This window comes from Tursiops truncatus, chromosome 8, assembly GCF_011762595.2.
Source record: "Tursiops truncatus isolate mTurTru1 chromosome 8, mTurTru1.mat.Y, whole genome shotgun sequence".
Taxonomy (NCBI): Eukaryota; Metazoa; Chordata; class Mammalia; order Artiodactyla; family Delphinidae; genus Tursiops; species Tursiops truncatus.
The window spans coordinates 85,907,117-85,930,080 of NC_047041.1; the positions used below are offsets into that span (position 1 = coordinate 85,907,117).

General features: G+C 48.0%; 1 protein-coding gene across 2 annotated transcripts in view; it reads left to right on the top strand.

Annotated features, from left to right (window-relative positions):
* Positions 1-18,546, top strand: part of LDLRAD3 (low density lipoprotein receptor class A domain containing 3) — a 256,308-nt gene extending 237,762 nt beyond the window's left edge. For both annotated transcript variants that reach the window (XM_033860472.2, XM_073808777.1), the window contains 2 exons: positions 13,479-13,824; positions 15,596-18,546. In XM_033860472.2, the coding sequence (XP_033716363.1) occupies positions 13,479-13,824; positions 15,596-15,833 (584 nt within the window). In that variant the 3' untranslated portion in view covers positions 15,834-18,546. The remainder of the gene's footprint in view (positions 1-13,478; positions 13,825-15,595) is intronic.
* The last annotated feature ends 4,418 nt before the right edge of the window (positions 18,547-22,964 follow it).

Below are 22,964 nucleotides of genomic sequence, written 5' to 3' on the forward strand. Positions count from 1 at the left end.
CACCTCACTCGCTGGCTGTCATTGGTGCTCTTCCTCATCAGAGCCAGAGAACGAGCTCTGAGCATGTACAGCAGCTCTCGGCAGGCTTCTGAGAGCTCTGGATCACGGGGGGCTCTCCTCCCTACCAAGCCGCCCTCCTCGCGGTGAGCGGCTTGTAAATTAGGGGCTACTGGTAACAGTTGGCTGGCTCAATAGCGTTTATTGAAAATGCAGGGCTTTTTAGGGACACTTCCTGTCCCCTTTGCCCAAGGGCGGGCAAATGTGAGAGGTGGGGAGGACAAGAGCCCCTGGGGTCTCTTGGAATAAGAACCACTAGAATTCCCAGGGAGATATCCACTCATTCTATCTCCAGTCTTAGAACTTTCTCTTTTTTTCCCTCTCTCCCGTTTTGAATGTAATCTTAATGTGCTCATCTCTTGGCTCTCAATGGTCTTAGAGCCCTAGTTCCCTCCTGGCAGATGGATCCCCTCTCTAATTTTCCTCTGGCTCCAGGCCAGGATGCCTCCTGCTGTGGGCCGTCTGACTCTGGGCAGGCTGGCAGCAAGGATTTTCCCATCACCCTCCTTTCGGTTAATTTTAGAAACTTGCGTTGCCATGGCAATGGTTCAGTGGGGTTTTTGTGGTTCTCTTTTGATTCAGTCATTTGCCAGTCTGCCCTTTAAATTAAACTTTTTCAATCCACATCTAAATTGGGACAGGAGATGTGCTTGGAATGGAGATCCACAAAGGCACAACAGCCCCGTGGGATGTTTTTTAAAAAACAAGGAAAAGTCCAGGTGGATATAGGGATGCCCTTGGCTTACGATGGCCAGGACAGTTCCTGGACGCTTCCCTGCTTGAGAGGACATGGCTGCAGGCTGGTAGAGGTGATCCTGGGGGAACCTGGAGAGAAGTGGGGCCCCAGGGCCTGTCCCACGTGAGCATCCCCAGGGTCAGGTCTCTGCTGTTTTGGTTCTGGCATCCCCAGCCATAAGCTCAAGGTCCAACCATCTGTCTGGGATCTGAGTGATAAATGAACATGCCCCCAGCCAGATATCCCTCCTTAACTCTCAGCACAAACCTTGGAAGGCCTCAGCCTCCATGACCCTAAAATCCTGGCTATTCTGCCTGCTTCCCTCTGGGCATCATTTCCTCTTTCCCGCCAGTCAGCTCAGGCGTGCAGAGATCAGAGTCTTTGCACAGACAAGAGGAAGTCAGAGCATCCAGCTCACAATTGGTTCACTTGGCTTGGATTTAAAACAGGTTTTTAATGTTCTTATCAACTCTGTGGTGGGGCAGGTTTTTAATCCTGACATTACAGATGAGGCTTAGAAAGGTCAGGAGGGACTTCCCTGGTGGCGCAGTGGTTACTAATCCGTCTGCCAGTGCGGGGGGACACGGGTTCGAGCCCTGGTGCGGGAAGATCCCAGATGCCGTGGAGCAACTAAGCCCGTGTGCCACAACTACTGAGCCTGTGCTCTAGAGCCCGCGAGCCACAACTACTGAGCCCGTGTGCCACAACTGCTGAAGCCCGCGCGCCTAGAGCCTGGGCTCTGCTACAAGCGAAGCTACCACGATAAGAAGCCCACGCACCGCAACGAAGAGTAGCCCCTGCTCACCGCAACTAGAGAAAATCCTCATGCAGCAACAAAGACCCAACACAGCCAAAAATAAAATATATAATAAAAATTTTAAAAAAAGAGAGAGAAAGACCTGGTTCAGATAAATCTTTAAAAAAAAAAGTTGCAGGAAATTGGTCAGCGTCATTTATGGGGTCTGTGGCTGAACCAGAACTCTGAGCCTGTCCATCAAACTTCCAAATGTCGCCTGACCATCACACACGCCACCTGTTGTTCGTTGGATGGACCCGTCCTCATTCATACCTACACCTCGCTTCCCTCCAAGAACAGTCAGGTACCTGATGACATTAGCAGACTCGCTGTTCCCAGGCAGGGACTTCACCTGCGTCAGCTCTAAGCTCCACAGAGATGCTACATGCTGGACGTTTATCGCCCTTACTTTACAAATGGTGAAAATGAGCAATAGACTGGCCCTGGGCATCAGGGGGACTCAAGCACAAGTGGGATTTGGGCCAGACCTGGGGCCATGGGTTGGATAGTCAGTGAGAAACTGAATATACAGATGGGCAGTGACCAGACCGTGTGTAAAAGCAGAACTCTCACCCCCAACCTCCAACAGCCAGCCCAGGAAGCCAAACAATAACCCCTGTAACAATGGACCCCGAACATCCAAGACTTGATTAGTAACTGACAGCTTCCCCAATTTTTGGCCCCATTTCCAGCTTAGGACCAACCAGAGGAAGCGAAATATGCTCCCCGCCCCCTGCCCGGCTGTTCCCATCAGATGCCCCGCCCGCCGCCGGCTTCCCTGGGCCGGTAGCCTCTGGTCAGAGCACACCCGAATCCCTCCCTTTTGGCCACTGTATGCTCTTCCACTCCTTCCTCGGAGTCTCTGCCAAAATGCAGGTGATGGTGGCTCACTCCCTTGCTACAGTGAGCTCTGCATAGATAGCCTTGGCTTTCTCATTTGGTTGCTTTGGTCCATTAGCAGGTCAGGGTCAGGTGGGCGTGGCTGCCAGCATGGAAGGCAAGTGTTTCCCTGCGTGGGGCGTGAGCACTGCGGTGCGGCGCTGCCCAGCACGGGGCCAGAGGGCAGCGGGTCGTCCCTCTGCCGCCTGCGTGTCGTCAAACGTGGTATAAAGCAAGATGTCACGGGGGTCCAGCAGAGGGGACAGCTTGTGAGGAGAGCACAGGAAGGAACCATTTCATTCCAACAGAGGGGACAGTGGAAGGCTTCACGAGAGTAGTGGCGTTTGAGTCAGGGCTGGGAGTCTGGTAGGGTTTGCAGGCTGAGACAGGGAAGGAGGGCAAAGGTCGCAGCCGAGGAGCAGGGGGCCCCGCCCTGAATTTTCTCATCAGCCAGTCTCCACACTCCTCCTCCCCTCCCCCTCCCCCACCCCCACCCCCACCCACGTGCACCGCTGACCCTCTGGGCTGCACTGGCTGAACCTCCTTACCCTCTGGCTCTGGGTGGGTTCGGCCAGGAGGAAGCATCAGCAAGAGGTTGGAGGGTAGAAAACAAAAGGTCAGAATATCTGTTCCCCCAGCTCCCTGCCTGCAGGCCACAGATTGGCGAAGGGCACATTCCTCCCCCAAAGGCCTCAGCTCCCATCGGGTCCCACCGGATTCCAGAAGCCACATCCTCACCCTCTCAGGCCTGAGGCTGGGAACAGCTTCCCACTGTCCCTTCATTAAACTCTTTCTGTCCCCCCTCTGCGCTGGGACCGGAACACAAGACCTCGGTGTGTGCAGAACGAATAGCCCTTCCCTGGGGTGCAGGGGACCAGGTCATTGTGTTAGATTTTCTGAAATCTCAGAAGCCATGAATTTGTTCATGGTCAATAAAACTCCCCCTCGGGGAGTAACGATTCTATTACCAGCCCTTTCCCCTAAATTATTCAGAAACTTTTCTGCACTCAGAAGCTCCAAGTGTGCACGCTCAGCATTTCCCTGGGTAATAAGGTTTACCAGACAGATGTAGCACCGAGGAGCTGATTATGCAGGGGCCACAGTGAACTCGAGGATCCGGAGAACAGGCCCAGGGCAGCCTTGGGCTCTTTGCGCATTTGAACAGGATCAGCTCCTGCCTGCTGGGTGTTGTCAGGTGTCAGGAAGGCAGGGTGTCGGACAGCCCTCCGATGGAGGGAATCTCTCATTTCACATGCAGGAGCTGCTGCACAGTCCGAGGCTCCTGGTGCTTGGCCGACTTCAGTCAGTGATGGGGATGCTGGCCCATAACTGGGTGTGGCCTGGGAGGCAAGTGCCTGTGCTGCACAGAGCAGGAGGGGCGCTAGGCAGTCGCCCCTCACCTCCTGCCTCTTAAGTTAGCAGCGACAGCCGCAGAGCTTTCCTCCAGCAGCTTACCCAAAGGTCAGGCATGCCCTAGTGACCTATGGAAAGACAACTTCTGGAATGTGATGTATGTTCTGTCCATGTCAGCAAAGCACCAGGGCTGGTGGAATAGCCACATCATCTCAGGAGGCATCACAGTATACATTTACCTGGTAAAGGCTCTGAAAAGTCCCGTAATGATAGCTATTAATATCTGGGCTTTGTTGAGTATTTACTATGTGCCAAAGTTCTAAACTCTTGTTTTTCATGTATTTTCCATAAAACAACCCTGTGGGGTGAACTCTACTATTATCCCGTTTCACGGATAAGGATTTTGAGGCACAGGAGGTAGAGTAACTTGTCCTAGGTCACACAGCCAGTAAGTGGCAAAGCCAAGGATTGAATCTAGACAGTTTGGTTCCAGAGCCTGCACTCTGAACAGCTACAAAGAAAGTGGTTTAATTTGTCGAATCCACTTTTTCTCATACCTCTTTGACCAAGGTACGCTTTGTCATGAAATACCTCTTACATCTCACAGAAGACATTTCAGAATATATTGATCAGAGTCATTGGAGTTATTGGAGCAATGATTCCATTGCTTATCATTGCTCATTGCTTCAATAGATAAGCAATGACTTATCGCTTATCCAAGAGAGATAAGGTTGGTGACAGCTGGACAGGACAAGCGGGAAAGGGGAGGGGAGGGCGTATAGAACTACCTGGGACAGGGTGGTGACTTCTGGCATCAGACTCCTGGGTACAAATACTAGTTGTACCACTTGTTTGCTTTGTGACCTTCAGTAAGTTACTTAACCTCTCTGGGCTTCAGTTTCCCCATCTGTAAAAAAATGGTGGTCGTAAGGTTGAGGTGAGATCATACATACAGGATGAAGGTTAGCAGTAGGGGGCCCAGTTCTTATGCCTCAGCTTCAAGGTTGCCCTCATCTTCTTATTCAATGTTTGACTCTTTCTGTAAATGGAGAGATTGTGAATTACTGTGTCTCAAAGTCAGTTTACAGATATCTAAAAATACGCGTGGAATACCTACCGTATTTACAAGGCTGCATTTGGCCCTGAGTAGGGCTCCAAGAAGGGGAGAGCCCAGCCTTTGCCCACCAGGAACTCCTCTTCATGGTGGGAGATAGGGGTGAACATGAAAGAAAGTCATACGTGAAGAGCAGGGATTCTGGAACCAGACTGGCTGGGTTTCTCCCTGTTCCCTCTCTAATTAGCTCTAACAAAGCTATTGATCATAACCCAGGTGCACGGAGGACTTGGGCAAGTGACTTAACCTACCTGCTCCCCCATTTCCTCCTCTGTAAAATAATGGTCTACTTCACAGGATGCTGTCTTTGGTTCCCAGGGCCGCCAAAACAAATTGCCACTACCTCGGTGGCTTAAAACAACAGAAATTTATGTTCTCACAATTCTGGAGACCAGAAGTCCAAAATGCAGGTACTGTCAGGGTTGGTTCTTTGTGGAGGCTCTGAGGGAGAACCACATCTCTCTCCTCACTTCTGCTGGCTCCCTGCAATTCTTGGTGTTCCTTGGCTTGGGGACTGCAAGATTCCGATCTCTGCTTCTATCTCCATATGGCCTTTTCCCTTGTCTGTTTCTGGGTCTTCTCCTTTTCTGTCCCTCATAAGGACACTCTGAGAGTCCACCCTAATTCATCTCAAGATCTTTACCTTAATTATATCTTCAGAGATCCTTATTCCAAATAAGGTCACATTCTGAGGCTCCCAGTAGACATATCTTTTGGGGGCACACCATTCAACTCACTGCAGATGGTTTAAGGATTACAAATCAGAGGTCATACATGTAAACACATAAGATATTGCTGATAGGATGAGAGCTGCAATGATAATCATTATGATGATATCATGATTATTACTCTGTTTTTGAGTTCCCAGCAAACATGGATGGTGGTTGTTAGTATTATTTGTATTATTATTTCTTTCAAATCAGGAGTGGGCAACAGGTCACAAAGCAAATAGCAATGCAACATTCCAACTCTGGACTTCTCTCCCCACATCCTCCAGGGGTTGGTACTGGGAAGCCAAGGTGGGGAAGGCTGCAGAGGCTGAATGCGTGGCTGGGGAGGGTGATGTGAGCCACTCAGGGTCCTGGATCTGAATAATTTTATAAGAATGACACAGCGACAGAGTTGGGTCGTGTTCAATCTGATGAGAGTATTGCAGAATGGTTAGAGGACAAAGAGACTAAAGATAGCAAGAGCACAACGAGGTTTCTCTTCCTGGTCTGGGCCTGATGGAGACCAGAAGCAGAGTCTAGAGAAGCACTGCACAGCAGCAATTGACCACGCTTGGTGGCTCAGTGTGGACAGAGAAAAGGAGAGCGTTCAAGACAGCCCCGGAGACTAGATGGCCACGGAAACGCAGTCCATCCTAAGAAATCGTTGCACCAGTGACCACAGACTAATTTACTCAACCTCTGTGTTGGGCACTGAGTATAGAAGTAGACCAGCAAGCCTGGCCCTCCCCTCATGGCTCTCATGGTCTGGTTGGTCTGCCTGAATGTTGTTGTGGCATTGTTTGTCAGAGCGCCCAAAAAAAAAAAAAAAAAAGCAACCAAAATGTACATCAGTAAGGAATTGGTGAAATTGTGGTGTGCCTATATAATGGGATACTACACAGCTCCTTCTTCACAAAGGTGTGCGTGAGTGAGGAAGATGTCCATTTGTAGAAATGTCTGTACAGCATGAAGAAAAGCACGTGTGTACATACACAAAGAAGAGTTTTGAGGGATCTGGACTTAGCAGGTCCTCAAACTACGGCCAGTGGGCTGAATCTGATCTGCTGCCTGTTGTTTGTTTGTTTTTTTTTTTTAACCTTGCATTCTATTTGACACTACAGTTTTTGAAGCAATATCTAGATGATGTTTTAAAATAACTTTTGATCTATGAAAATTATGTATAGTTACATGATTATTCAGGCTTAATGAAGATATTCAGGCATTTTTACACATAAAAAATGTCAAGAAATAAGATCTTCCTGAAACTGAATTAAAAGAACACTTACAGGGCTTCCCTGGTGGCGCAGTGGTTGGGAGTTCGCCTGCCGATGCAGGGGACGCGGGTTCGTGTCCCGGTCCGGGAGGATCCCACATGCCGCGGAGTGGCTGGGCCCGTGAGCCATGGCCGCTGGGCCTGTGCGTCCGGAGCCTGTGCCCCGAAGCGGGAGAGGCCACAACAGTGAGAGGCCCACATACGGCAAAAAAAAAAAAAGAACACTTACAATGAAATCAATTGTAAAATGTAGTAATTGTTTTCTCTGCCTTAGCTGGAAGTTTTAAGAACTATTATCTCTTCCTGAAGGATTATTGATCTGAAGTGAATACATTCCTAAAAATTTTTCCTTGTTAAAATCTAACACATGGTCACCTACATGCATGTAATACAAACGTAATTCTCAAAATAAGAGAAGATAAACAATGGCTTGGAGAAATCTATGAAATGATAGTTTCTCAGCGGTTGGTCTGGCTGGCTGTCTTTTTTAATCAAGTTTGGGACACAAATACACTCATTCATTGATGTACTATTTGTAATGCTTTTGCACTACAGAGGCAGAGTTGAGTGGTTGTAGCTGAAACTGTATAGCGCACAGATCATAAAATATTTACTCTCTGACCCTTGACAGAAGATTTGCCAACCCCTAGTCTACACCAAACTGTGAACTATTTTTTTTCTAGTAGGTGTAAGGGGTGAGGGAGAGGTTGTCTGTCATGAACATTTCTATATTACTTTAAATTTTAATTCTAATATATTTTTGTAATGAGAAAAATTCAATTTGGAAGAAAAGAGAGCACGCAGGACTCACACTACCTGATTTTTTTTTTTTTTTTTTTTTTTTTGTGGTACGTGGGCCTGTCACTGCTGTGGCCTCTCCCATTGCGGAGCACAGGCTCTGGACGCGCAGGCTCAGCGGCCATGGCTCACGGGCCCAGCCGCTCCACGGCATGTGGGATCTTCCCGGACCGGGGCACGAACCCATGTCCCCTGCATCGGCAGGCGGACTCTCAACCACTGCGCCACCAGGGAAGCCCACACTACCTGATTTTGAGACTTGCCGTAAAACTGTAGTTCTCAGCACAATTACTGGCATAAGGATTGGCATGTAGCTTCATCAAACAGCATAGATCACTTAGAAATAGACCCAGCCTTGTATGCACAATTGATTTTCAACAAAGGTGCCAAGGTTATTCAATAAAAAAGGATAGGCTTTTCCACAAATGGTACTGGAACAATTGGATATCCAAAGGGATGGGGGGAAAGGACATTGAACTTCACCTTGTACCATAAACAGAAATTAACTTGCAGTGGATCATAGTTGTAAATGTAAGAGCTAAAGCTATAAAACGTCTCCTAGGCAAAGATTTCTTGGATAGAATACAAAAAACACAGAACACAAGAGAAATAATTAATACAGCGGACTTCATAAAAAAATGTGAACACTTATCTTCAGAAAGACACAGTAAAGTAGATGAAAAGCCAAGCCACAGTCTGGGAGAAAATATTTGCAAGACACGCATCTGGAAAAGAACTTGTCTCCCAGAACATCTAAAGGACTCTTACTACTCAATAATAAGTAGTCAGACATCCCAATTCTAAAATGGGCAAGAGATTTAAATAGGTGTTTCACCAAAGAAGATATACAGATGGCAAATCAGCACACGAACAGATACTCGACATCATTAGTCATTGGGAAATGCAACTTAAAACCTCAGTGAGATACCACCATGCACCTGTGAGCATGGCTGAAATTGAAAAGGCTAGCTATGTTACATGCTGGGAGGATGCAGAGCAACTGGGAGAAGGCTAAGTGCTATAGCCACCTTGAAAAACAGTGTGATGGTTTTTTATAAATTAAGCATACGCTTCCCATACGACCCAGCAGCCTGCCCTAGGTATACACCCGCCAAAATAGGAAAATATATGTCAGCACAAAGATATGCATTCCGGAAACTGCAAACAACCACTTCCCTCCCTTAACTGGTGGACGGATGAACAAATTGTGTTGCATCCAAGCAATGAATACTGCTCAACGGTCCAAAGGAATGAAATAGTAACACTCAGAGAAACCTTGGTGCACCTCAGAAGCGTTATGCCAAGCGAAAGAAGCCACACACAGTAGGCTACTTACTAGATGATTCCCTTACCTGACTTTCTGGAAAAGATGAACCTATCTGGACAGAAAAGAGATCAGTGATTCCCAAGTGGCTGTCAATGACGGGAGGGATGGAAATGTTTGATATCTTGCTTGTGGTGGTGCTTCCTGCAACTGTTACATTTGGTTACAACTCATCTAATTGTACATTTTAAAAGGGTACGTTTTATTGTGTATCGATTATACCTCACTAAACCTGACTTTTAAAAATATTTACTCTGGAGAAAAGTTAATTTTAAAAATAAATTTTTTAAAGAGGCAGTTGAGCTTTCAGGAGAATGGTAAGGCGTCGGTTTGAACAGGGCAGTGAACCTTCTAGAACAGGAATTCTGGACTCAGGGAGGGGTCCGAGTGAGTGAGTGGCAGTGAAACTCCCCCAGGAGCCCTCACACTACAGGGAGAGAAGGAAGGAAACCAGTAATGAAACCTCTACTCACATCAGCCTAGGCAAAGCCAGAGGAAGAGACAAGATGCTTATTTTTTGACGGGATAAAACAGTATAAATAATACAAAGTAGAAAAGAGTAAACAATGAAAAATACGTCTCCCTCTTGCCTCTCTTCTCTCCCAGTCGTACCAGATCTGTGTGTCCTTCTAGAAATACTCAGAACATTCTCTACTGGACTTTTTTTGTTGTTGCTCAGCTTATCACGATATCTTTCAGACTGTTTCACATCAGTCTATGTAGAGCTGCCCTAGTTTCTTAAATAGGTGTGGTACGTCTGGAGGCACCATCATTTATTTAGCCAGGCTGCAATTGACGGACATTTAGATCTTTCCTGATATATATGCTATTGCGAACAATGCTTCCATGAATACTTGTATTAATACTTCTCATTTGTGTGAGTATATATATCTGTTAGATTCCTAAGAGTGGAATGGCTGGGTCAAAGGATATGTACTTTTTCTACTTTGATATGTATTGTTAATGTATGTTTGTTATTTTGATCTATATTGTTAACCCCATCACCACCCTGGGTTGTACCAATTTACCCTCCCACCAGCCATGCGTGAATAATTATACCTGTTCTCCCAAGTCCTGGCCAGCAAAATGTGAACTCAGACTTTGCCTTTGCCCAGTCTGAGAGGTGAATAATCGTATCCTGTAGGAAATGCAATTTGCATCTGGAGGAGGGAATCTTTTAGAAGCAAAGGAACCCCAAGTCACAGGTGTCAGTTGGTTTAGTCCTTCTGTCAGTCCAGATACCACCTCTGTGTTAATTAGAAGACGGCCCTCCTCCTCAGGATGTTCCCATCTGCTCAAAAACTGTCGTGATAGGGCTTCCCTGGTGGCGCAGTGGTTGAGAGTCCGCCTGCTGATGCAGGGGACACGGGTTCGTGCCCCGGTCCGGGAAGATCCCACATGCCGCGGAGCGGCTAGGCCCGTGAGCCATGGCCGCTGAGCCTGCGCGTCCGGAGCCTGTGCTCTGCAACGGGAGAGGCCACAACAGTGAGAGGCCCAAAGTTAAATAACTTGCTTGAGCAGCAGCTAGCAGTGACGGCCCCAGAATTCGACCCTTCAGCTCTGTGCTAGAGATGAAATAAAGAGGCTCTTCTCTTTTAGGCCTGAAATCTGAAACACACACACACACACACACACACACACACACACACAGCAGACAGCACTCCCTCAGTCCTTTCTCCCGTAACCGTCTGCAGCACGCTTCTGCCTCCCCTCTGGGATCTTGCTTGCTTCTTTCTATACAGTTCATCATTGAAACGGTGACCGACAGGAACTTGGAGAATCTTCTTAGCCTTTAGTCCATGTCTGAGCGTGACTGGAACGAAAATTAACACAGCCTGGAGCTTGAGGGGGAAGGTCTTTCTTTGTGTCAGATTAGGATGATGTGGGGAATCAGGAACTGTTTGTGTCGGGAAAGGAGGGGCGATGGTGTGTTGCATGGCACGTGGACTTTTGAAGGAGAAATATCTGGGTTCTCGTTCTGACTGCCCTGCTTAGTTCTTTTGTGCACTTAGACACCTTAATTCACCTCTGAGTCAATTTGCTCATCTGAAAAACAGGAATAATAAACTAATAATAGCACCTACCTTACCAGGGTGTGTGAATACACAGATTTTTTTTCGTTGAGTTGGATGCATTTATTGGGTGTCGACTCTGTGCCAGACACCATCCTACTCACTGGAGATCCATGATGAACGGAGCCATGTGCGATCTAGTGATGAGGGGCCCGGGACCCGAGCAGCCAGCGGGCGGTGCTGCCACTTCACGCCTACACGCTGGCCACTGTGAACCCACGAAAACCTCTTCACGGCTTCAGAGGTTGAACGGGCCCAGGGTGTGGTCGCAGACTTGCTCACTTAGGCTGCATTTAGATTATTTTTGCAGCTGGGCCGCAGCTGTGGGTAGTTGTGGCTCTTCCGCAAAGAAGAGGGGTCCCCGACTTTCTACGAGGAGGGGCCGCTCTGGGGTCCCGGGCCAGCCTGGGCCTGGCCACCATTGCCAGGTGTGTCCTGCTGACGGGGAAGCCTCTCCCCTGAGTGTTGGAAGTGTAGCTCCTTAGTACACGTGGAGAGGAGGGGCCTGGCAGCCTGCAGGGCTGGGGCGTGTACCAGGCCTTCGTCCTAGGGCCTCTGAGGAAATGCGTGCCGGTTGCCTAGCTGGTCTTGGTAGGGGGCTGCAGGGCAGAGTGTCAGAGGCAAGGCTCTGAGTCGGACCACAGGGCTCAAATCAGGCACAGCCCCTTACCTCCTAACCCTGTGACCCTGGTCAGGGGACCCAAGTTCTCCAAGCTTCCTTTTCTTCATCTTAAAAAGAAGGCAGTTACAGCACCTACTTCACGGAGTTGCTGTGAGGCAAGTAGCTGTGATAAAACACGTTTGTATGTCTTGAACACCCGCAGTGTGTCAGCTGTTGTTCTAAGTGCTTGATAATTATTCACTCATTTCATGCTCAGGACAGCCCAGTGAGGTGGGGACTAATACCACCCCCATTTCACAGATGAGGAAATTACAGCACAGAGAGGTTGACCACTTCCCAGAGGGCACGCAGCCAGTCAGCTGAATAGCTTGAGTTTGAACCTAGTCTGGCTCCAGAGTCCATGATTTCAGCCTGTGCTCTGCTGGCTCTCCATCTTGAAAGCTTGGCAAAGGCCGGGCATTAAATAAATACTTTGCCGACGTAAGGAACCCCAGATACACTGGCCAGTGTTCCTCACGTATGTGATATGATAAATTTCCAGAGAAAAACTGATTTCTGTCACTGGAACTATCACTCCTGTTCCCTGGATATTGTATTTCCCCGGGCTGATTTTTTTTTAACAACTTTATTGAGGTATAATTTACATGACATAAAATCTGCCCGTTTTAACTGTACAATTCAATGAGTTTTAGTAAATGTATCACTTTGCACAGCCATCGCCACATCCAGTTTTAGAACATTTCCATTCCCATCATCCGAGCAAGATCCCTGATGCCCATCACCGGTGAATCCCCATTCCCACCCCCAGCCCCTGGCAACCATTAATCGACTTTTTGTCTCTATAAATTTGCCTTTCCTGGACACATATAAATGGAATCGTACACTATGTGGTCTCTTGTGTCTGGCTTATCTTTTTTTTTTTTTTTTTTTGCGGTACGCGAGCCTCTCACTGTCGTGGCCTCTCCTGTTGCGGAGCACAGACTCCGGACGCGCAGGCTCAGCAGCCATGGCTCACAGGCCCAGCCGCTCCGCGGCATGTGGGATCTTCCCGGACTGGGGCACGAACCAGTGTCCCCTGCATGGGCAAGCGGACTCTCAACCACTGCGCCACTAGGGAAGCCCTGTCTGGCTTATCTTGCTTAGCAAGGTTTTTGTTGTTGTTTTTTTTTTGTTTGTTTTGGTTTTTTTAAACGTACTTTGAATATTATTTATTTATTTTTGGCTGTGCTGGGTCTTCGTTTCTGTGTGAGGACTTTCTCTAGTTGCGGCGAGCAGGGGCCATTCTTCATTGCGGTGCGCGGGCCTCTCACTATCGCGGCCTCTCTTGTTGCGGAGCACAGGCTCCAGACACGCGGGCTCAGTAGTTGTGCTCACGGACCTAGTTGCTCTGCAGCATGTGGGATCCTCCCAGACCAGGGCTCGAACCTGCGTCCCCTGCATTGGCAGGCAGACTCTCAACCACTGCGCCACCAGGGAAGCCCGCTTAGCACGTTTCTGAGGCTCGTCCACGTTGTAGCATGCACCAGTACTTTTTATGGCCAGATTCTATTCCGTTGTATGGGCAGCCCACATTTTGTTTATCCATTCACCGACCTATGGACATTGGGGTGCTTTCCACTTTGCGGCTATCGTGAACCATGCTCCTGCGAACGTTTGCATTCCCGTCCTGGGCCTGACTTTGCGGCAGATGGGTGCGCCGACTTGGTAACCTCTCTCCTTTTCTCTCGCCTCTGGGGCTTCTCAGAACCAGGCAGCGGGCAGGTGTTCGTGACCTCGGAGAACCAGCTCGTGTACTATCCCAGCATCACCTATGCCATCATCGGCAGTTCCGTCATCTTTGTGCTGGTCGTGGCCCTGCTGGCTCTGGTCCTGCACCACCAGCGGAAGCGCAACAACCTCATGACGCTGCCAGTGCACCGGCTCCAGCACCCCGTGCTGCTCTCCCGCCTGGTGGTCTTGGACCACCCTCACCGCTGCAACGTCACCTACAACGTCAACAATGGCATCCAGTACGTGGCCAGCCAAGCCGAGCAGAACGCGTCTGACGTGGGCTCCCCGCCCTCCTACTCAGAGGCCCTGCTGGACCAAAGGTGCGTGCTGGGAGAGCCTCGGGGAGGGAGGTCATCCCACACAGGGGCGGGCGTCCATGTGCGCGTGCCTGGGATCCTGGTCTTGCCAGGAGCCTGCATTCAGCTGCAAAGGCGGCGGCAGCTTTTGACTTCTACTGAGTCTTCGCAAAACGATTCACATGTATCATCGCATTCAGTCCTCACAGCCACTCACCGAGGGAGGTCTATATGTGCCTCAGTTTTACAGACGAGAAAGCTGAGATTTTTAAGTTACTCATCTGAAGACGTACCGCTAGGATCCTGGCCAGTTCAGATCCCTCCTCCTCCCTGGTAATGCCACACGGACACACGTCCAGGACCCTGACCAGCTCTGGGCACTCACCTGCTACCGCAGAACAGTGCCCAGTATATACTCGAGGTTTGGTTCCTATTTGAATGAATGAAATGGATAAGTGAGTGAGTGAGTGAATGAATGAGTGAATAAGTTCCTTAACTTTGCTTGGCTTCATCTATAGAATAAAGGAGGTGGCGTAGAGAACTCTCAAGCTTTGTTAAGCAGTAGAACCTTCATCACAGGTGGAGCTGTACAAGGAACCCCAAAATATAAAGTTAAAACCCAGAGTTCTGTAGTTGGATCCAGTAGTAGACCTCATTCCTGCCCGCTCAGCCTTCCTCTCTCCTTTGGTGACCTCCAAGGTACCCAAAGAACCCACTTTGAAGTCCCGGGACTACAGCTACCTGAGTCCCCCTTGGTTCTCAGCATCCCCTGCCCTGCAGGGACCCTGCTCAGCGTTCCTCTTCCACTGAGCCCAGGACTCACCAGGTGTGGCACGAGGCATTTTGCAGGCAGTGTTCCTGGGCTAACTGGGCTCCTCCTTGAACCCTCTCCGGTGGCAGCTCTTGTATTATTTAATCTTCCTTTTCCTTCCTCATAAAAGATAAACAAAGCTCCAAGGAGCGGTCCTTAAGGACATCTTTGCAAATAAGCATAAGAACACAAGACCTCACTCATTTGGACCATCCATTGTAGGGCAAGGTTAAAACTGCTGCATCTGGAGACAGAATTCCTGGGTTCAAATCCTAGCACTGCTGCTTACTAGTTGTGTGTGATCCTGTGCAAGCCATTTAATGCCCCTTTGCCTCAGTTTTCTCGCCAGTACAATGGGCATGAAAGTAATGGCTCTCTCCTAGAATTCTTGTGAGCATTAAATAAGGGATGTAAGGTAGGTGGCGCAGTGCCTGACTCATAGTAAGCCTTCCATAAATGAGAGCTGGAAAATAAAATGTCTTTTAAGTTATTTCACTGCAAGCAAGGTGTCATTATTACTCCCTTATATAGATAGGGAGACTGAGGGTTTGAGAGGATATCCTCTCACCCAAGTCCGCACAGCCAGTGAGAGTGGGCTTTCAGTAAGGACCCCCAGTTCTGTGGACTGTCAGGGGCTCTATCGAAACACCAGGCCAGGTGAAGCCCTGCCAGACCACCCAGGATGAGCCGGGGAGTATTTAGAATTCTCCCTGCCAAAGGTTGTGGTTTGGGCACTGTCCAGTTGGCACAGGCCAGGCAGAGCACGCTGACCTGTTCCTTTCGTCTTCTTACAAATCACTGGTTTTCCTAGTCCTTGGATTGCCTTTCTCCTTGGAAGGAAAATCTCATCCCCGATGTCAGCATCCGCTCGGAAAAGGGCAGACGTTGGCATTGCCTGCCGTGCCTGGGCTCCTAATGTTTTCTCTTCCCCCTCCTCTCCCCCCCTTCCCCCCACCCCGCCCCATCCTGCTCTCTCCATCGCAGACCCGCATGGTACGACCTCCCTCCACCGCCCTACTCTTCAGACACCGAGTCTCTGAACCAAGCCGACCTGCCCCCTTACCGCTCCCGGTCTGGCAGCGCCAACAGCACCAGTTCCCAGGCAGCCAGCAGCCTCCTGAGTATGGAAGACACGGGCCACAGGCCGGGGCAGCCTGGCCCACAGGAAGGCACCACGGAGCCTAGGGACTCTGCACCCAGCCGGGGCGCCGAAGAAGTATAAAATCCAGCTCTTTCAAAGTCCACATGGGCTCATCTGCTCTGACTTGTTACCATCCTAACAACTTGCGCTCGTGGGAAGCTCCTCAGGAGGCCTCAAGGAGTGACGTGGGGTGTCAGCTCTCTCTCTGTTCACCTCCTTCCCCAGATTTCAGGGATGTTCTCCGGAGGGCGACCTGGCACTGTTCTGGCCTCTCAGTTGCCCTGATGTATGTGCATCTTTTCTGGGCAGTTACTCTTCCTTCGGGGCCCAGGATCACAGCCTCACTCTGCACATCATTCTGTTACTGCTGGAATCTTGCTGAGCAGGTGGCCAGAGAGTGCAGTACTTAGGTGGCCCTTGAGAAAGCAGTGTTTGTGCCGTATGGGGTGTTCAGAAGGGCAGAGGACACTGGACCAGATTCTCTGTGGGCTGCTTCCTTAGAGCTCCATTTGGAGATTTGGGTTGGGTGGTCCTACCGGGAGGCTGTCATTGGATGGCCACTCTGGAGAGAATCCAGGGGAGCATCAGAACCCGCCTTGCACTAGGCTGTTCATTGCTCTGGGTCGGGGCCAAAGAACCCTGTTGCCGTGAGTCACGCCCTTCAGAAGTCAACAGTGTCATCCTGGTTTTCTGAAGGACTCTGAAACCATCAGGTCTGGATAGAGTCTGGATTTAAAAATTTGTCCGAGAATGCTCGTTTTGAGAGCTTTCTCCAGGATCATATATCATCGGCCTCATTCCAGAGCAGGCAGGGCGCCCCACCATGAGTTTATCTGAGTTCTCAGCTCCTAAAGTACAGGCTGCCAAGATCCTGGGTCTGCTTTGGTCCACAGTCCTTTCCCTGCCTTCTGGATCGTCTCCCTCCCAGCTGTGACCTGCCCGTACAACAAGGGATGAGTACCAAACCTGAGTTGCCCAGAAATCTGACCTGGCCCTTTGTCCCTGTAAGCCGCACCCAGCCTGCCTTGCCCATTCATGCAGCTTCAGCACTCGCCCCCTAAGTCCCCCTGACACTCAGCAGTCATTTTACCTGTGCATTTGGACTTGAGAACACTGTAGGTTCTAACTCAACGTGAGAACCTAATTCAGTACCTCCCCCGAGAGAGCCTGGATTCCTGGGCTGCACTCACCCCCCTTCCCAAGGCCCAGATTCGTGCGCTGCAGGTTAGGGTTAGGGCTGGAATCAGAGTGAGGCTCGGGCCTCTCCGAGCATCCCATAGTTTCTCCTCTGAGAGACGTGGATAATAGTTTGGAGTCAAGATTTGCCATTCGGACTTTTTTTTTTTTTTTTAATCTCTTAGAAATGCATTTGAAACAGTGTGTTTGTTTTTTCCCTTCTAGTTAAGGGACTATTTATATGTGTATAGGAAAGCTGTCTTTTGTTTGTTTGTTTTTCCATTAAAGAGGTCCAAGCAAAGATGCAAAAGGAGATGATGGTTCCTTTGTCCCGCTGAGCAGGCTAGTAACAAGTCCCCCAGACTGACCTGTGTGCCAGGCGTCTGTGCATTGTTGCACTTTGAGTTATTATTTATCGAGGTCTTGAAGGACGCAGAAAGAGGGACGCCTTTCTCCCTCGGCTCATAGGCTCTGTGTTTATGGAAGCTTTCCTCTTTCTCTGTGCCCAGCCAGCCACAGTGCCAACCCCCTCAGGAAGTCATGGGTGGAAACGTAGGTGTTATTCGTCAAGAATCCACACTAATGGCTGTGGGGGAACAAAACTGGAACCAAGTGGAGCCACTCCGGGCAGCTGTCACCCATGCAGGGCTGCTTTCCATGTGGTCAGTAACCTCTTTGATGCTTATTCAAACGGAGCCTGCAGGAGGGGGGATGAAGTGGCATTCAATGATCCTATTCTGTAGGCTTTTTTTTTTTAAACCAAATTCAAAGTGTGTTACAGGAAAGTGATTTTTTTTTTTTTAAGTTAAGAAAAGGAACATAGTTGCCTACATCTTTCATTTTTAAAATAACGTGAGTTATTTTCTGAGTAATCCAGTGAAGAAAGAACTTTTGGTGGCAGCCGAAGTATGTAAGGAACTCTAGCTGAATATTTCATCTCCTGTGAGCCATAGTGGCTTCTTTTCTCCCTCTGGTGGCCCCTGCTGCTTTCTGGTGCTCTGGAAGTTGTTTAGAGGAAAGGATTCTAATTTTAATTAATCATGTGATGAATTAGTCTCACGCGCTTTTCAGCTTCCAGGCATCTTAGGAAAGACAGATGGCCTTAGTAGCGTAAGGAGAGCCTATTAATGTTGTTTTTTCAAACAAACACAGAGATGTTTTTATTATAGATTTGATTTTTTTTAATGGCTGTTTTTAAAAAGATATAAATAGGACACCAAAGCTGCAGGGGTTTTTTGTTTTGTTTTTTTCCCCCTACTCAAAATAGCAAATAGGTGGCCAGCATTATTTTTTAACTCATTCCAACGAGGATGTTTTTTTATACATGGCCTAAATCTATGCCGATCAGAAAACCATCCCTGCTCTCTTTTCTCAAATGAGATCAGCGAGTCCTTTTTATTTTAGCATTAAAATCGTTCAGCTATGATCATTATCACCTGCCCTCAACTCCTTCTACTTTGAAATTGACATTTTAAAAAAATGCAAGCAAGTGGTAAATAAATCGTGTGTGACATTCAAAGTTGATGTAAACTGGAAAGGTTGTGCGTGGTTGCTTTTGTTTTTTGATTAGGTTTTTTTTTAATTTTATACTTTCAAATAAACTTGCAGTTTCATTCTTTCTGTTGGTGTGAATGGTCCTCAACCCCCCTTTCTTCTCTATGGCGATATAAAGAGTGGACAGCCGCTTCTGTCATGGCTTCTGCAATGAATGTATGCCCTGATAAATTGAGAAAAGGTGAGAGAATATTGATGGGACCTCAAAATATGGTGGCCGTTTAAGGATTCCACATTTGGTGTGGTTGGAATACAGAGGTAAGTATTCCATGGACACCAGTTCGTATCCAGAACCCTGGGATGTCAGTTCAGAATATGGGCATTAACTATGCCCTCTCTGCCCATAGTGACTTCACTGTGGCACTGCTTGAAGGAAAGGAGCAAGTGGCTGTGATAGCTGGAACAGATTCTGACCACATATTCAGGGGCACATGCTCTAACTCAGGCACAGGTATGTTGGTAATTGGTTTTGAACCACAAATGGCTCCCATTCATCCCACCAGTGATGGGAGCATCTTTGTGCTCTTACAAGTCTCGTTTTACGCTGCAGGTACAGTTGCACAGGAAGTCAGCGTGCCCAGGAGGTCACCACCACCACCACCCATGAACAAAAATAACCTTGGCCTTGACCAAAATTAAAATCTACATGGGAATCAAAACATAGGACTTACAGAACCAAGATGTAGATCATGTACTTGTACCCAGATATGTCAAAAAGAAGACTAGGCTATCAGATAGTGGTGTCCCAAGTATATACCAGGTCATGTCCTGCCCCAAGTGGTCTAGAGTAGACTTTACCAAACAATATGCCCAAAGGCTTGTCAAGATATTAATTCCTTTTTCTCTCAGAGTACCGTTTTCTGTGGTGCTAGGATGAGGAAACAATCAAGAAATGCTAATCTAGAGCAGAGATCAGTAAACTTTTTGTGTAAAGGGTCAGATAGTAAATAATTTTTGGCTTTGCAGCCATATGGTTTCTGTAGCAACTACGAAAACCGCCATGGACAATACATAAATGCATGGGTGTGACTGTGTTCCAATAACTACCAATATGGGCTGGATCTGGCTTTGTCATTTGCCAACCCCTGGCCTAAAGGATCATTCCCACATTGTGCTGGTGGGTCCGAAGCTAAGGGCATTGTAGAAAAGAAACGGTGTGTTAATGGCTGGCCTGGAATGTTGGAACCCTTAGAATGGCATCATCCAAAAAGTTAAAATGGAAGAACTTAGGAAGCAGGCAGTTCAAGGACCTGTGAAATTCATTTTAATTGACCCTATTAGCTCTTTTCCAGTGAATAAGGAAATACAGGGTTACGATGAGTAGAGGCTTTCCCAGTGAGGTCCTAAACAGTGGGTTGAATGCAAAGGTCTTGTTCAGAAAGCTACTCTCAGTAGGGATTCTCTAAGGTGATAAAGTAACACAACAGTCTGCCTTTTAGAGAAAAGTTCATGGGGATAAATGATCTGGGAGATATTGTTCATCTTCTCCATTTAACTTGCTATCCTCAGGTAAGGCAGTAGATTCAAAGAATGAACTGTATAAGAAAGAAGGAGCTTCTGACGGCTGCAGTGGATGTGTGATACATGTCCATAAGGAAAAGAAATGTATCCAGTGAGATAATATGCAGACTCCCTTGACATCTTATAGTTAAGTGAATGGGAACATTAATAGAACCCCCAATTGTAAGTGCTAGTTGTAAGGAATCACACTCATACAAGCTGAATGTGGTAAATTTTAGAAGATGTATTGGCTAATGCAACAGCGTTCAAGGGTATGGAAAACGATTTGGGGCAGGGCTGGATCTAGTTGATCAACAGCTGTCATTAGGAACCTGTTCTTCCCCCTCCAGCTTCTGAGTCCTGCTTTACCTGTGTAAAGCGATGACTTCATGGCTTTACAAAATGTGGTGGAAAAGAGGGTCCCAGAAGATCCAGGTTCATGATCTAAGAAAACGAGATTCTCTCTGAGAACCAGTGGAGATTGACTATGATTGGTCATCGTTGGTCCTATGACCACTATTGTAGGTGGGAACTCTTGACTGATTGACAGCCCCACCAGAATTACATGGAGTAGGAGAGGGACAATTCTCATATGGAAGGGTCTGGTAGTATAGAGCCTCACCAAGGAATAGGACCCGCAACTGGCTGGCACAATTTCTAATATACATAAGAAGATATCCTGCAACCACAAGCTTTAGGCAACATAGCCAGGTCTGAAAGGAGCAGAGGCAATGTTACAGTGAAAACGTCAGGAGACTCAACAGCCTTTCCTTAAACCTAGATGGCAAGGGCAGTTTCAAGCTGCAGGCATTTGGGGCTTGGGTTAGGTGTGCTTTTTATGAGATGGTCACTGAGGGTAGGTCACAGTAACCTACAGAGGGTAGGTCACAGTAACATGTAGGTCACAGTAACCTACAGAGGGTAGGTCACAGTAACATGTAGGTCACAGTAACCTACAGAGGGTAGGTCACAGTAACATGGATAAAGCCATAGAAGAGGAATTCTACCTTGAAACCTGAATTCACTCGTGGGTTCTAGAACTGTCCCTAAAGCACTGAAAGTATTGAAATGGGTGAATTACCCACCAAGAGTCACCCCCAACCCACATAGGATTTTTAAGTTGATGGATCAGAGACACATTCCTATCTATCACCCTTGTCGAGCTACTCAAAGACTTAGGTTCATCTATGCATGCTGTTAACTCGGCTTTCCACAGTTAATTCTTTTATCTACCCCCAAGAGGTAGAATGCATCAGTCCCTTAGACAAACACCCCTTGGAAATTCTAAGGCAGCTGGGCTCACAAGAGCTGAGGGGCTGATTTCCCTTCAGATGTGGGGCTTAGAGGCATGACCATGGGGGACTGGGATGCAATATCGGGGGAAGCTTATTTATTTTAATATGACCGTTGCCTCAGCTGGGCAGGGCTTGTGTTCTGAATGAGGGTCATTCATGCTACATTCCATTGCCAGGCAGCATTTGGCTGTACTTGGCTTTCAGGTTCACCCTGGTGAATCATCCCTGTGAGCCAGCAGAGGAAAAGGCAACAAAGGAGCGAAAATGGGCAGTGTTTATGGGCCAGCCATGGAAGTAGCACGCAGCCCTCCGCTCAAATTCCATTGCCCGTAGCCTGACCAGTCCCATAGCCACACCTACCTTCAGGGGAGTCTGGGCAGGTAAATTGACTATGTGTCCCGGAAGAACCAGAGGTGGGTTTTGGCTCCGCCACCAATCATATGTTTATAATCTTCTTTTCACACATAGGATACCTTCACCCCCTCCTGAAAGAAGAGACCCAACCATCCCATCTAATCAGATTTAAAGTCCAGGATCAGTGACAATCTCTATGTCAGATCTGTGTGGTTCCTCGAGAGACATAATTTCTTAGCCCCACATGGCTCTCATCATCTCTCTTCTAGGTTGCCCCCCTTCAGCCAGTTCTCAGAATGCTTGAGTAACTTTCAAGTCACTCAAGATAAAAGTCAACACCATGGTCTCCTGGATCTCACACCATTGACTCTCCAGTACATATATAGCCTCATCTTCCGCTAATCTCCCCCTCTCCCTCAAGTCTGCTCCAAGTCTGGGCCCCCTTGCTGCCTCTTGAACCCACCAGGCACACTCCCAGCTCAGAGCATTTGCTCTTGTCATTCCTTCTGCCTGGAACACCCATCTCCAGATACTCTTCCGTATCAGAGAACCGTCAGGAATTAAAATCCACTTAGAATCTTGATGTTGTCATCTTTGGGACTCAGTTGTAGCCACTGTAGTCAAGACTCCCGGAATTAAGACATACCAGAGCTCTCTCCTGACCAAGATAGAGTTACCACCCAAATGACATTGAGGGATTCCTAGACCAAAGAAGCACATAGGACCTTGGGAAGGAGCATTGGGGAATATATTCAAAAAGTATGGTATGAAAACTTAATTTGGACCAAGGCAAATGTTATCCATGAGTCAGGAGGTGAGTCAGTTTAAGAAATAATACACTGGAATGTGCAGAAGAGGACCTAGGGATTGAGGTGGTCCTTGAACACAAGCCCACCATGTGACCCTGCATGAAGTGTGACTCTTTTGCAAAGGAACTTGAGCCAGACCTTCAACTTGGAGTGTGTTCCTCGTGCGCTAGTCTGTGAATCAGCTAAGGGCATGCAGATGTGCCTAGAAGCTCCCTAGGACCACAGATCCTATTTGGAGAGGATGGCAGCCCCAGTTCAGAGATGAGGAACTGACACCTCGTTCAAGCAGGAAAATGAGTTATCGGGGTATTATAGAAAGAGAAGAAGGGGTTGGCTTCCTTGTAAGTGAAAAATAAACTGTTTAAATAACTCATCCCTCCAGTTGGAATCAGTTACCAGGAAATGACTGAATGTGAGTGTCTTGATCCCAGTTGCTGGCTTGCCTTAGATCCGATAAGTGGCTCTTCATGAAAGTGATGCTTGTGTTTGCCCAGTGTATCAGCTGGGATCAGTCAGAGCCACTA